Source organism: Theropithecus gelada, chromosome 6, assembly GCF_003255815.1.
Source record: "Theropithecus gelada isolate Dixy chromosome 6, Tgel_1.0, whole genome shotgun sequence".
Taxonomy (NCBI): domain Eukaryota; kingdom Metazoa; phylum Chordata; class Mammalia; order Primates; family Cercopithecidae; genus Theropithecus; species Theropithecus gelada.
Genome location: NC_037673.1, coordinates 40,433,709 through 40,445,893, shown reverse-complemented (window position 1 = coordinate 40,445,893; position 12,185 = coordinate 40,433,709). Strand labels below are relative to the sequence as shown.

Sequence of the window (12,185 nt, the reverse complement as noted above, 5' to 3'; positions counted from 1 at the left end):
CCAGGCCCCTGGAAACCATTGAACAAGTTCCATGTGTGATTCCTCGGCACAATGAAATATGGGATCAGATAATTTGCCTCTGATTTACTACAGTAACGACAACAATAACAAAAATCACTATTTGCCTTTCCCTTTACATCCTAAGCTCCAACTCCAGGCCTCCCTACTCCTCGCGACCTCTCAAAGGGAGAGTCAGCTTCGGCCAAGAGCTTCCGGGATCGGAAGGAGGAGGCGGCTGGAGAAGTTGCTTTCTCCTGAATAGGGCTGATCCCAGACGCACACGGTCATTACACGCCGGGGACGCTCAGTCGGTGCGTGTACCCCCAGGCAGGGCCAGCCACGCATTCCAGGTTCTCCATGTGCCCAGACGACAGTAATCCACGATATGGCAACAGATCTGCCTGCTAACGCGCGAAACCGATCAGCAGTAACAGTAGCACCAGGAACGGCGGCACGAAAAGCCGCTCATGGTCCAAGCGGGGCAGGCGAAGACTCGGCCAACCGGTCGCCAGCCAACTGGGAGTCCCGCCCACCTTTCCGGCACTGAAGACGCGATTGGCCGCGCCTGGTACCGCATCCTCCTCTTGACCCCACCGACACTACGGCGACGGACGCTTGGGAACGCTGCACAGCGCTCCGCAGGAAGTACTTCCCTGGGCGGAAGCTTCTGAGCGTGATATAGCGGAAGTGCCTTCTCTTCCGGTCTCTCTGGTCTCGGCTGCAGAAGCGAGATGGTGAGTTGTGACCAGGGTCTGTGTGAATCGCGTTCCATCCTCGTTCTTTGTGCCTCCCTGCCTGCTGTCCTTGGGGGGCGGGCAAGATTCCGGATAAGGGGAACTGGTGGGCAGAAAAGAGGCATGCAGTGGCCCTCAAGAGCCAGAAGAATGGCTGCTAATTGGTGCTTGGGGGACCGATCCCGCCGTAATTGTGGAGCTAGAGCCGCATTGTGTCCCTTGCTTCGGTACAACCTTTGGAGACCTTTCATAGCTCTAGCCTTGTTTGGGAGCTGAAGGAAGGAGTTTGGGAATGTTTGGCTGTGTGTAACAAATAATTCATTGGTGATGCTATCTGGCCGGAGTCTATAAAGATAAGGTATATTTCAGAACGTTGCAACTCTTGTGGAGGGCTTTAGGTAACGTGAAATGCTGGTAGTGGTCTCTGACTTGGAATTCGTGGAGTCTTCTCCCACAGTTCCGACCTTTATGATTGCCTTTAGATTTTATCAGTACTTGGTTTCCCGGAGAACTCGAGTAAATCTAGAAATTGTCGCGTTTCATAGTTATCTATTCCTTCAATGTGCAGACGAAGGGAACGTCATCATTTGGAAAGCGTCGCAATAAGACGCACACATTGTGCCGCCGCTGTGGCTCTAAGGCCTACCACCTTCAGAAGTCGACCTGTGGCAAATGTGGCTACCCTGCCAAGCGCAAGAGAAAGTGTAAGTAACATTTTTCAGACCAACTGTGTTAGCTTTTGTTTGTATTGCACTTAAGTGGGGGCATAGGTTTGAACTTTATTTGGTGCCTATCTTAAAACTTGTACATCTGTATGCGGATGAGGTGGCATAAAACTCGTGTGTTAACAATACCTACAAGGTGTGTGGGGGAAAATCGTTTGAAATCTTTTCTGAACTTTGTTTTAGATAACTGGAGTGCCAAGGCTAAAAGACGAAATACCACCGGAACTGGTCGAATGAGGCACCTAAAAATTGTATACCGCAGATTCAGGTACAGTTTGTATGTTCGATCATAATTGGTCCTATGGGCTTGAATGAAACCCTCGTGTTTACTTGTAAAAAGAACACTACCCTGATGGTTACTGGGGATGAGTTGTTGGAAGCATTTTTATTTTTGGTGGTTGTTGAGACAGGGCTTCACTATGTTGCCCAAGCTTGAGTGCAGTGGCACGATCACGGCTCACTGCAGCCTCAGTCTCCCCAGCCTCAGGTGATCTCACCTCAGCCGCCTGAGTACCCGGGACTAGAGGTGTGCGCCGCCACATGCCCAGCTAATTTTTAATTAGTATTTATTGTAGAGAATGGGATTTTGCCATGACCTAGGCTGATCTCAGAACTCCTGGGCTGAAGCCATGGGCCTACCCAAAGTGCTGGGATTACAGGTGTGAGCTACCGCCGCAGGCCAGATGTTGAAAACTTTTATCTTCTGCCACTGTAACCTTGAGATCAGTTACTTTGGATTTTATTAGTTTTTTCACTAAACAATAGTATAAATTAAATGTCAGGAGCATTTTTTTGAGCCAGGGTCCCAAAGAGTTGATATTTATTAGGTTTATCTTTAATTGGTGTCAAAATTTGTCAAGACAGTAGTGAATAAGATCTGGGAGTCAGGCTTTGTTCAATCTTCAGTATAGTGGCTGTGGGCAAGAGTGCTATAGAAAACAGCCCTGATTGCTGCTGTTGCCTTAAGGACAGCCATAGATGTGTTCATGTGCTGAAGCAACTCTCTTTGCACTTAGAGTCATACGTTTTTGTGGGCTTAATGTTGAATGGACTGTTAGTACGATATAGGAGTTAGGAGCTTGAACTGAAGCCAGGCTTTTAAAAGTAGGATAGTTGACCTCTCTTAGAGTAGATAATGGATGTTTAGTAAGTTAAAATGCAAAGCTCTTGGTTTAGAAAATGTCTGCCATTAAACATGCTCATTGTTTTTTCCTTGCTTAGTCAAAGCGGTTGTGATCTATTCTCAGCATAGGGAACCATTTTCACAAATAATCTTTGATCTCTTGCCAAGTAAGAACAAACATACTGGCCCTTGACTAGTATAGCCAAATAAGTTTTTGAGCCTTAATTGCAATTGTGATTAACTATATCTGAAAATGGGTATCTTTAAGCAAAGTGAAGAATTGCAGCTTATCAGTGATGTTGTAAAAATAAATGTCTGAACATATGAATGCAGTACTGATTTCAGCATTTAACTGAGATAAGCGCATTGAAATCTGTTTAACAAAAATTAAAATTGATTCATCGATGTTTCTGAAGTAACTTGTTCTTGTTTTTGACATCGTGCAGGCATGGATTCCGTGAAGGAACAACACCTAAACCCAAGAGGGCAGCTGTTGCAGCATCTAGTTCATCTTAAGAATGTCAACGATTAGTCATGCAATAAATGTTCTGGTTTTAAAAAATACATATCTGGTGTGTGCTGAGGTATTTTTAATCAGTTAGACTTGTAGCATCAGTGAAATAATGTAGGTTTAAGGACTGGGCTAGCTTAATATCAGATTTACTTGTTAAGTGACTGTTTTGGAATGTTTCCTTTGGACTGGGCTTGTGATGCGGTTTAAGTCAATGACTAACGAGCAGAATTCCTGGAGTCCTTGAAGCAGAGGGCACTGGAAGACAATACAGCAGATTAAAATAGCACAGCTCATGTGGCATAGATGGGTATTTAAGGCGTTCGAGTAAATTTGAAAGAGCGTGATGTTTAAATTACCTTTAGTAGCATGTTTGTTTGCTATACTGTCATGACTTGAGGGGGATGATGATTAGTCACATAGAGCCTCGGAGTACCACTGGAAACATATGGGTAGGAGTTTAGGTGGCTTCTGTTTTTCAAAAGATGACCTAATCCTAGTATCTGTAATGCTCACTTGGCACACCTGGCTTGTGGGCTGTGTAAGGTGACTAGCTAAGTGAAAAAAGCCTGCTAGGTGTGACTCAGGAATAAGTAGGTTTGAGAAAAGGTAGGGCTGGGTACAAGTAAAGATTAAGCAGGAAATAAAGGAAAATCAAGTAAAACCCCTGAGATTTGTATACTAAAGGCAATGATGTGGGACTACTTGGTCGAATTTTTTTAGCCCTCAACTAAATCAACTTGGGTGTTTCTGTGCTGAAGCAAGCGCTGAAACTTGCTGTCATGCCTTCACAGTTTTGCTGGATTATTGACAGGGTTGGGGTTTTTTTAAGAAATGAAGGGACAAAGTCAACCAACTGCTGAGTGAGAGGGCAGGGGCAATTGAAGGGAACATGAATACTAGAACATCTGAGATTCTTAACCTGGCCTTGGAAGGGTATCCGTTTTACGTGTAACCTGGAATGGCTTTATAATGTGCTACCTAATTGGTACTCTCATCCTGTATTTTAACTCCTAATTTACCCTTCAGGTCTCAGCTTCTGAACATTCACTGGTAAAGAAACCCTGCTGATTAAATCTCTCTTGGGCTTCTTCCCGTGATGTGAGACTATACTTTAAAGATGCACGGTTAGGGCTGGGCACAATGGCTCACGCCTGTAATCCCAGCACTTTGGGAGGCCGAGGCCGGTGGATCACGAGGTCAGGAGATCGAGACCATCCTGGCTAACACGGTGAAACCCCGTCTCTACTAAAAATACAAAAAATCAGCTGGGTGTGGTGGCAGGCGCTTGTAGTCCCAGCTACTCGGGAGGCTGAGGCAGGAGAATGGCGTGAACCCGGGAGGCGGAGCTTGCAGTGAGCCGTGATTGTGCCACTGCACTCCAGCCTGGGCAACAGAGCGAGACTCTCTCGAGGGGAAAAAAAAAAAACATGTATGGTTAGAGTCCAGTTGCCATTGCCTTTGTTATTTAGAGATAGTGCAATGGCACAATCCCAGCTCACTGCAGCCTCTTAATTCCTGGGCTCAAGTCAAGTGGTTCTCCTGCCTCAGCCTTCTGAGTAGCTGGGACTACAGATGCACACCACCATACCTGGCTAATTTTTGTGTTTTTTGTAGAGATGGAGTTTCACTCGGCTAATTCTTTTTGTGTTCTTAGTTGAGACTGGGTTTCAACATGTTGACCAGGCTGGTCTCAAACTTGACTTCGTGATCCGCTGGCCTCGGCCTCCCGAAGTCCTGGGATTACAGGCGTGAGCCACTGCGCCTGGCTGTCGTCACCAAACTTTAAAGTGAAGATAGTCTATTGAAGATAGACTAGACTTTCAGTCTGGTGAAAGTACCTTCACTTTTGTTGCCCAAGCTGTGAAAGTACCCTGACCCCAATGTAAACAACCCTTGAGGCCAGGTGTGGTGGCTCACAGCTGTAATCCTGGCACTTTGGGAGGCCGAGGTGGGCGGGTCACGAGGTCAAGAGATCGAGACCACCCTGGCCCACATGGTGAGACACCATCTCTACCAAAAATACAAAATTTAGCTGGGTGTGGTATGTGCCTTAGTCTCAGCTACTTGGGAGGCTAAGGCAGGAGAATCGCTGCCAAATTTTCAAATGAAACAAAATAAGCAGTGGATTTTGCATTGGAGATGGAGTTAAACTGTTGCCCAGGCTGGTCTTGGACTCCTGGGTTCAAGTGATCCTTTCATCTTCGCCTCTCAAAGTGCTGGGATTACTGGGACGAGCCACCACACCCCACCTGTTGTCAATATTTGTCTTTAACAGCACTTAGTCCTGCCTTAAGTTATAGTTATGTATAAATACCCATTATACTTCAAATTTTTCAGCAGAAATTATGCTTTTTTCTGCAGTGTTGCGTTTCGGTGTGCAAAAATTAAATTTAATGTTAAATAAATGTTAAATTTATTTTTCCTAAGTACCCCATGTGCTTTTCAACTCTGTCCTTGAAAAGCCTCCCTCCAGCCCCTGCTTCCCTCCCATCTCAGTTCACAAAGTCAGGTTGATTTGCCCCCGACTGTCAAATAAAGCAGACTACTTGTTTACACATGTAACTGGTTATGTTCTGTAAAGTTACAAAATTAGAAAGGCTAATAGGTTGAATCTGTGGTGTGCGGTAGTTCACGCCTGTAATCCCAGCACTTTGGGAGGCCAAGGTGGGTGGATCACCTGAGGTCAGGAGTTCAAGACCAGCCTGACCAACATGGAGAAACCTGTCTCTACTAAAAATACAAAAAATTAGCCGGGCGTGGTAGTGCATGCCGTAATCCCAGCTGCTCGGGAGGCTGAGGCAGGAGAATGGCTTGAACCTGGGACGTGGAGTTTGCGGTGAGCCAAGATCACGCCATTGCACTTAAGCCTGGGCAACAAAAGCGAAACTCTGCCTCAAAAAAATAAATAAATAAATAAATAGAAAGGTTGAGTCTATGGCATTGAAAACCTTTGGGAACCATACCTTAATTGTAACTCCCACAGTAACTGCCCTGCACTTAATAAAAAGTAATAACAGGCAGATTCATTCAGTAAACTATTGAGCCAAAGTTGAAAGTACAATTTCTTCAGAGGCCTCACCTCTAATTGAGACACAGATAATTACATATTGTTCATATATATATATACACACACACACACAATGATGGATAAATGCACCAGTTGCTGTGAGAGCATTGGAAAGGAGTTTGTCACTTAATAGGTGAAGCCAGGCTAAGATTTAAGCTGAACCAGGGAAGACTTGAAGAAATCGTGATGAGAGAGGAGGTAAGTGGCTTTGCCAGCAATGAAACAGCTGACATAAGGGTAACCAGTCAGAGGAGGGCATAGCTATGAAACTGCAGACACCCTGGTTGTCAGATTAGAAGAAGGTGGATGTAGGGTTGGTAAGAAAAGAATTGAGGGAAAAGCAGCGATCAGATTATGAAGAATTTGTCTTGACAAATTATGGAGGATTTAAAGCAGAATGTTAGGAATAGTTGTTTAGCAAGATGAATGTGGAAAGTGTTAGTGTGCATGTGATGAGTCTTGAAGCTGCAAAACTAGGTAACAGATTCTTAAATAGTTCATGTGAAAATCATGACTCAGACTAAGGCAGTGGCTGTGGGGCTGTTGGGGAGTTCTCTCAGCTAAAACTTGAATGTGCAAGTGAGTAGCTAACTTCCAAGCTCCTCTTTCTGTATGATTTTCTACATCTCATAAGGTGTGTGAGGATTACATGAGATCATATATGTAACAATAGCATTGTGTCTAATACAGCTAGCCTCAAAAATAACAGGGAGACAGGTGTTTTGGGATGCCTTAGGTTTCTGGACAAAAGCAAGAGAGGAGGTGGTTGCTCCATTGAGATATAGAATGATAAGGAATATACAAAAGAGGTAATAAGGGGAAAATAGTAAAGTTGGGTTTTATTGACATGCCTGTGGGGACACCAGGAGGGAGGGAAGTGTTTAGGAAGCAGTTGAGTTGGAAAGTCAGGACTGGATATCTACATTTGGAAGTAACAATTGTGAATGGAAACTGATTTTAAGAGTTAGAATGGTAAAAATATAAGCATGGAAATGAGGTAATAATGAGATTTGATAGGCATTTAGAAGTCAAGAGTAAGCAAGAGAACTTGAGTTCATCAATGAACTTCAGTAACTATCCTTGATTTAGTATTGATGGAAATCATTTGTAAATTTACAGACTCCAAAAACAAAAGATAATTTAGAGGCTCAAAGTAAGATGTGGGGAGTTGTCCATTGGAGACAGAAGTAGAGAGAGGGAGAAGTTCATTTGTTCACATATGTATGTGTGGTGCACCTACTGTGTGCCAAGCCGTGTTAGAGATACAGTGGGAGCAAAACCAGATGTGGTTCCTGCCCTCTTAAAGTTGACAGTTGACTTAAGTGGTTGCAGAATTAGCTCAGGGAACTAGAATTGGACGTAGTCACACAAACCAAGAAAGGAGATTGTTTGAGAGGGGCAATCGGTCACATGTGGCTGAGGCCAAAGAGAATGAAGATATATTTTAAAATTCTGGATTTGGCAAAATTTAGGCTAGTGTTTACTTTTCATAAACCTCTCGCATGTTAGAGCATCAAAGAAAAACCAGTTTGCCAAGAGGTCGGGAGACTGGGCAGTGAGGAATGGGGAGCTTAGTTAAAAGACAACACTAGACACTCGGAAGTTTACCTATTCTGTGGTTCGCTTTTATTTTTACTGACTAAATGGTGCCCTTCATTCATGAAGCAAATACCTATTTAGTGACCACTATGTGTCAAAAGCTATTCTATGCCCAGAAACTTTTAAGTGGAAAACAAGACAAAGACCCTGCTCTGACATTTCAATCATGTATGTATGTACTATACGTATGTATGTGGAAGGTGACATAATAGGCAGTTACAGATAGTGATAAGTGTGTAAAGACAAGGATACCATGAGCATAATAGACAGTGGGGATGGAGGAACCTTTAGAAAGGTGGTTAAGAAAGCTGAATGATAAGGAGCCATTCTTTTGTCTTTACCTGATTGACTTATTCAGCCCTTTTTGAGTTTTGGGTTGCTTGCAGAGTTTAACCTTGCCTGTAATTGAAACTTTCCTTTATAATGGCATAACTTCATGTAACAAAAGCAAACTAATATATTATAGAATTATTTTACTGAAGAATTTGTTTCGGAGAAAGAGGCTATTTCACATTTGGATTATATTTAGGTGTTTTTTTGTTTTGTTTTTTAACGAAGGGGTTGGATCATAATACAAGAGAAGCACAGGGCGAAGACTATGAATAACCTCAGGAACTAAGAATGGAAGGACTGGCCAGGCGTGGTGGTGCATGCCTATAATCCCAGCTACTCAGGAGGCTGAGGCAAGAGAATCGCTTGAGCCTAGAGGGGCAGAGGTTGCAGTGAGCTGAGATAATGCCATTGCACTCCAGCCTGGGTGACAGAGCGAGACTCCATCTCAAAAAAAAAAAAAAAAAAAAGGAAGGACTTAAGCAAAATCTTCCTTGTAAGCAGAAGGATGTTTTGACAAGAAAATTTGCAGTGAAAAAATGGTTCTCACGTACATGAGTATGTAGAATAAGCATCATGTGTGGATTGGATTGAGATTAAAATATTGCTTTTACTTTTGTGTCTTTATATGGTGGGAGTATACCCTGGTGCCCTAGGATGAAGACTTGACCTGACCCATACATTTTTAGATTACTCACAGATAACAGAAAATATCTTCATCATGATTGGTTGCGAAAACAGTTTTATTTCAATAAGTAATATGTGCAGTCCTATGTAATCATCAGAACATAATCTTAACTCACTTCTTCCAGCTCGGGCCTGCTTTAAACCGCAAGCTGGCAGTGGAGAGGGCATGATGCCTCTGATTTCAGCTTTCTCCTTATACTTTTCTGGAACTGTGAACTGCAAGTTAACTCCTCAGTGGGATTAAAGTGTAGACTGGAGGTACGAAAGGTGAGGAGTGAGGAGATGGGGTGGTTCTTCCTTGGCTGGCTGGCTTCATAATCCCTGGACCCTGCAGATAATTAAACCGACTTTTTCTCTCTCAGGCATTTGTATGACCTCTTTGGAGGTTCTCTGCTGGGTTACCTCTCCTGTAGTTCCCTGGTATCTGATGGACCCATCTCAATTTAAAATAGTCTTCTGCCAGGTTCGGAGGCTCCTACCTGTCATCTCAGCACTTGGGGAGGCTCAGAGGTGCCATTCGCTTGAGCCCAAGAGTTTGAGACCAGCCTGGGCAACCTGGTGAAACCTCTTCTCTATTAAAAATACAGAAAAGTTAGCCGGGCATGGTGGTGTGTGCCTGTAGTCCCAGCTACTCAGGGGGCTGAGGTGGAAGGATCACATGAGTCTGGGAGGTCAAGGCGACAGTGAGCCTTGATTGTGCCACTGCACTCCAGCCTGGGTGACAAAGAGAGTCCCTGTCTCAAAAAAAAAAAAAAAAAGTCTGTAATTATTTCCTAGCCCCTAGTATCCAGCCTCTGTCCTGAGGTTTTCTTTACTTCTGGAGGCTATTTAATGCTGACTGTGTCCTGAGTGTCACACATCTGGTCCTCAGGAAACATTCCCACATCCCTGGCCTGAAAAAATAAACAAGTTCAGGGAGATCGCATGGCAGCAGCCCTCTCTGGGCTCCCCAACTAAATGGTTGCAGAAAACACATTTCAAAGTTCTCTGAAGGGTTTCCTTGAAGTTCACTGGGTTTCAAAGTAGAAGGTAGTAACTCCTTTGTCCAAGAAGGCTGAATTGAGCACTTACAATTCTCTTCAAAGAAATTTCTTCATTGGTCTCTATCCTGGACCCCTTCTATATCCTTGATATGGCTGAGGATTCTAAAAACTGACCAGTCTTACATGTGAGGGCTAGGATATAAAAAATTTTTTTTAAATGATAAAAACTGAAAACTGTGACCACGTTCTTGGATATATTTTCTTTGGGGTATATGTGTGTGAGAGTGTATGTGACTATTTTGGTAGTTTCCCAAAGTAGGAAGAATCCCATTCTAATGGTGTTACATTTATGTAGCTCTGCAAATAAACACCTAGCAAATGTAAAAAGTATTTTCTTTGCCTTAAAAAATGATTAAAATTATTTGAGCTCCTGAGGAGTGCTATATGAATAAAATTAGTAAGTTATTTGGAGGAAAGTTACTTTTTAAAAAGACAACTGGTAAAACAGGGTACAGGAGAAAGGCCAGCTTCCTCAAGTGAGGACAATTGTTAGAAGTGACTGAGGAGCGTTTTGGGCGCAGTGGCTCACACCTGTAATCCCACACACTGTGGGAGTCTGAGGTGGGTGGATCACCTGAGGTCAGGAGTTTGAGACCAGCCTGGACAACATGCGAAACCCCGTCTCTACTAAAAATATAAAAATTAGCCAGGTGCAGTGGCACACATCTGTAATCCCAGCTACTTGGGAGGCTGAGGCAGGAGAATTGCTTGAGCCCAGGAGGCAGAGGTTGCAGTGAGCTGAGATTCTGTCACTGCACTCCAGCCTGGGCGACAGAGCAAGACTCTGTCTCTCAAAAAAAAAAAAAAAAACACAAAGTGACTGAGGAGGAAGAGAAGAGGCCAGGTGGCAAATGGAAAAGAATCACCATGGGTGAACAGGACTGAGGCAATGTAGTATATGGTTCAGCTACCTCAGAGTGGAAAAGGTGTAATTAGAGCAGAAACTATGGTCCCTGTGTCACAGGGAAGCAAACTACAGAGAAGCAGCAGTTCCCCAAGGGAGGAGAGATGGGAAGCAAGAAGCCTCAGAGAGAACAATTGTCCTATTAGGATTGCTCTAGAGAGAAACCTCTGGGAACATACCCCTGTGAGGCAGCACAGCACAATGCTTTTAGAATCGTATGAGAGTTGATATACACCATTTATTTTGGAAAGGAAAAAACTAAGATACAGATTATTTGTTAAAGGGATGTATTTCTTTAGTAATAAAGATGGTGACAGTGTTGCTGGAATGCATTCCTTTAATAAAGATATTGTACAATGAAATATTATTTTGCAGCAAATTTGTCTTAAATAGAATCCATACTAGGATATGGCCTAGATGTGGAATCACAATGCTAATTATAAGCCATAAAGTACAGAGATCTAAGACACCATTAATACATATAATAATTTTAGCATTGGGCCAGGCGCGGTGGCTCACGCCTGTAATCCCAGCACTTTGGGAGGCTGAGGCAGGCAGATCATGAGGTCAGGAGTTCGAGACCACCCTGGTCAATATGTTGAAACCCCATCTCTACTAAAAAATACAAAAATTAGCTGGGCTTGGTGGCGCGCCCCATAGTCCCATCTATTCAGGAGGCTGAGGCAGGAGAACTGCTTGAACCTGGGAGGCGGAGGTTGCAGTGAGCCTCGCGAGATCTTGCCACTGCACTCCAGCCTGTGCGACAGAGTGAGATTCTGTCTCAATAATAATAATTTTAGCATTGGGTTAGCTCATCTAAAAGGTAATAGCAAGCTATTTTCTAATAACTGTGATTAGATCAAATCTGCCCTTTTCTGATCCCCCCACTACCACAGGAAAGGTTCTAGAAGAGCACATATTGTGGAGTAAAATCCTCAAGTTTTAACATTTTTGAACAGTTAAAATTTGAATAGATTTCATATTTGTCAGAGAGACAACTCTTGGGGTCCGAATAGATGAACTACCTGGAGTTTTAAGGATAGTATCACATTCTGCCTTCTGGCATTTTTCAATGTCTTGAGTGCAGACCAATGTTGAAAATCTGTCGATGCAAGCATAGACAGGCACTAGATGTATGTAGTGAACGACCATGCGTTAGTCCAATAACCAAGATTTTCTTATTTCTTTGCAATAGGTAAACCTTGGGCCAGCCATGGTAGCTCACGCCTGTAGTCCCAGCACTTTGAGAGGCCAAGGCAGACAGATTGCCTGAGCTCAGGAGTTTGAGACCAGCCAGGACAACATGCTGAAACCCCATCTCTACTAAAAATACAAAAATTAGCTGAGTGTGAAGGCAAGCAGCTGTAATCCCAGCTACTCGGGAGACTGAGGCATGAGAATTGCTTGAACTCAGGAGGCAGAGGTTGTAGTGAAATGAGATCGCGCCACTGCACTCCAG

The 12,185-nt window shown here is 43.6% G+C and overlaps 1 protein-coding gene and 1 non-coding gene across 2 annotated transcripts; both read left to right on the top strand.

The window, feature by feature from the left end:
• Positions 1 to 586: 586 nt before the first annotated feature.
• Positions 587 to 3,148, top strand: RPL37 (ribosomal protein L37). The gene is made up of 4 exons (XM_025389356.1): positions 587 to 734; positions 1,303 to 1,438; positions 1,643 to 1,727; positions 3,029 to 3,148. Exons 1-4 carry the CDS (start codon positions 732 to 734, stop codon positions 3,096 to 3,098), a joined length of 294 nt encoding a protein of 97 aa, XP_025245141.1. The 5' UTR covers positions 587 to 731; the 3' UTR covers positions 3,099 to 3,148.
• Positions 2,867 to 2,946, top strand: LOC112627272. Its single transcript, XR_003120117.1, has one exon. It is a non-coding gene; the product is annotated as a small nucleolar RNA SNORD72 (small nucleolar RNA).
• Positions 3,149 to 12,185: the final 9,037 nt, after the last annotated feature.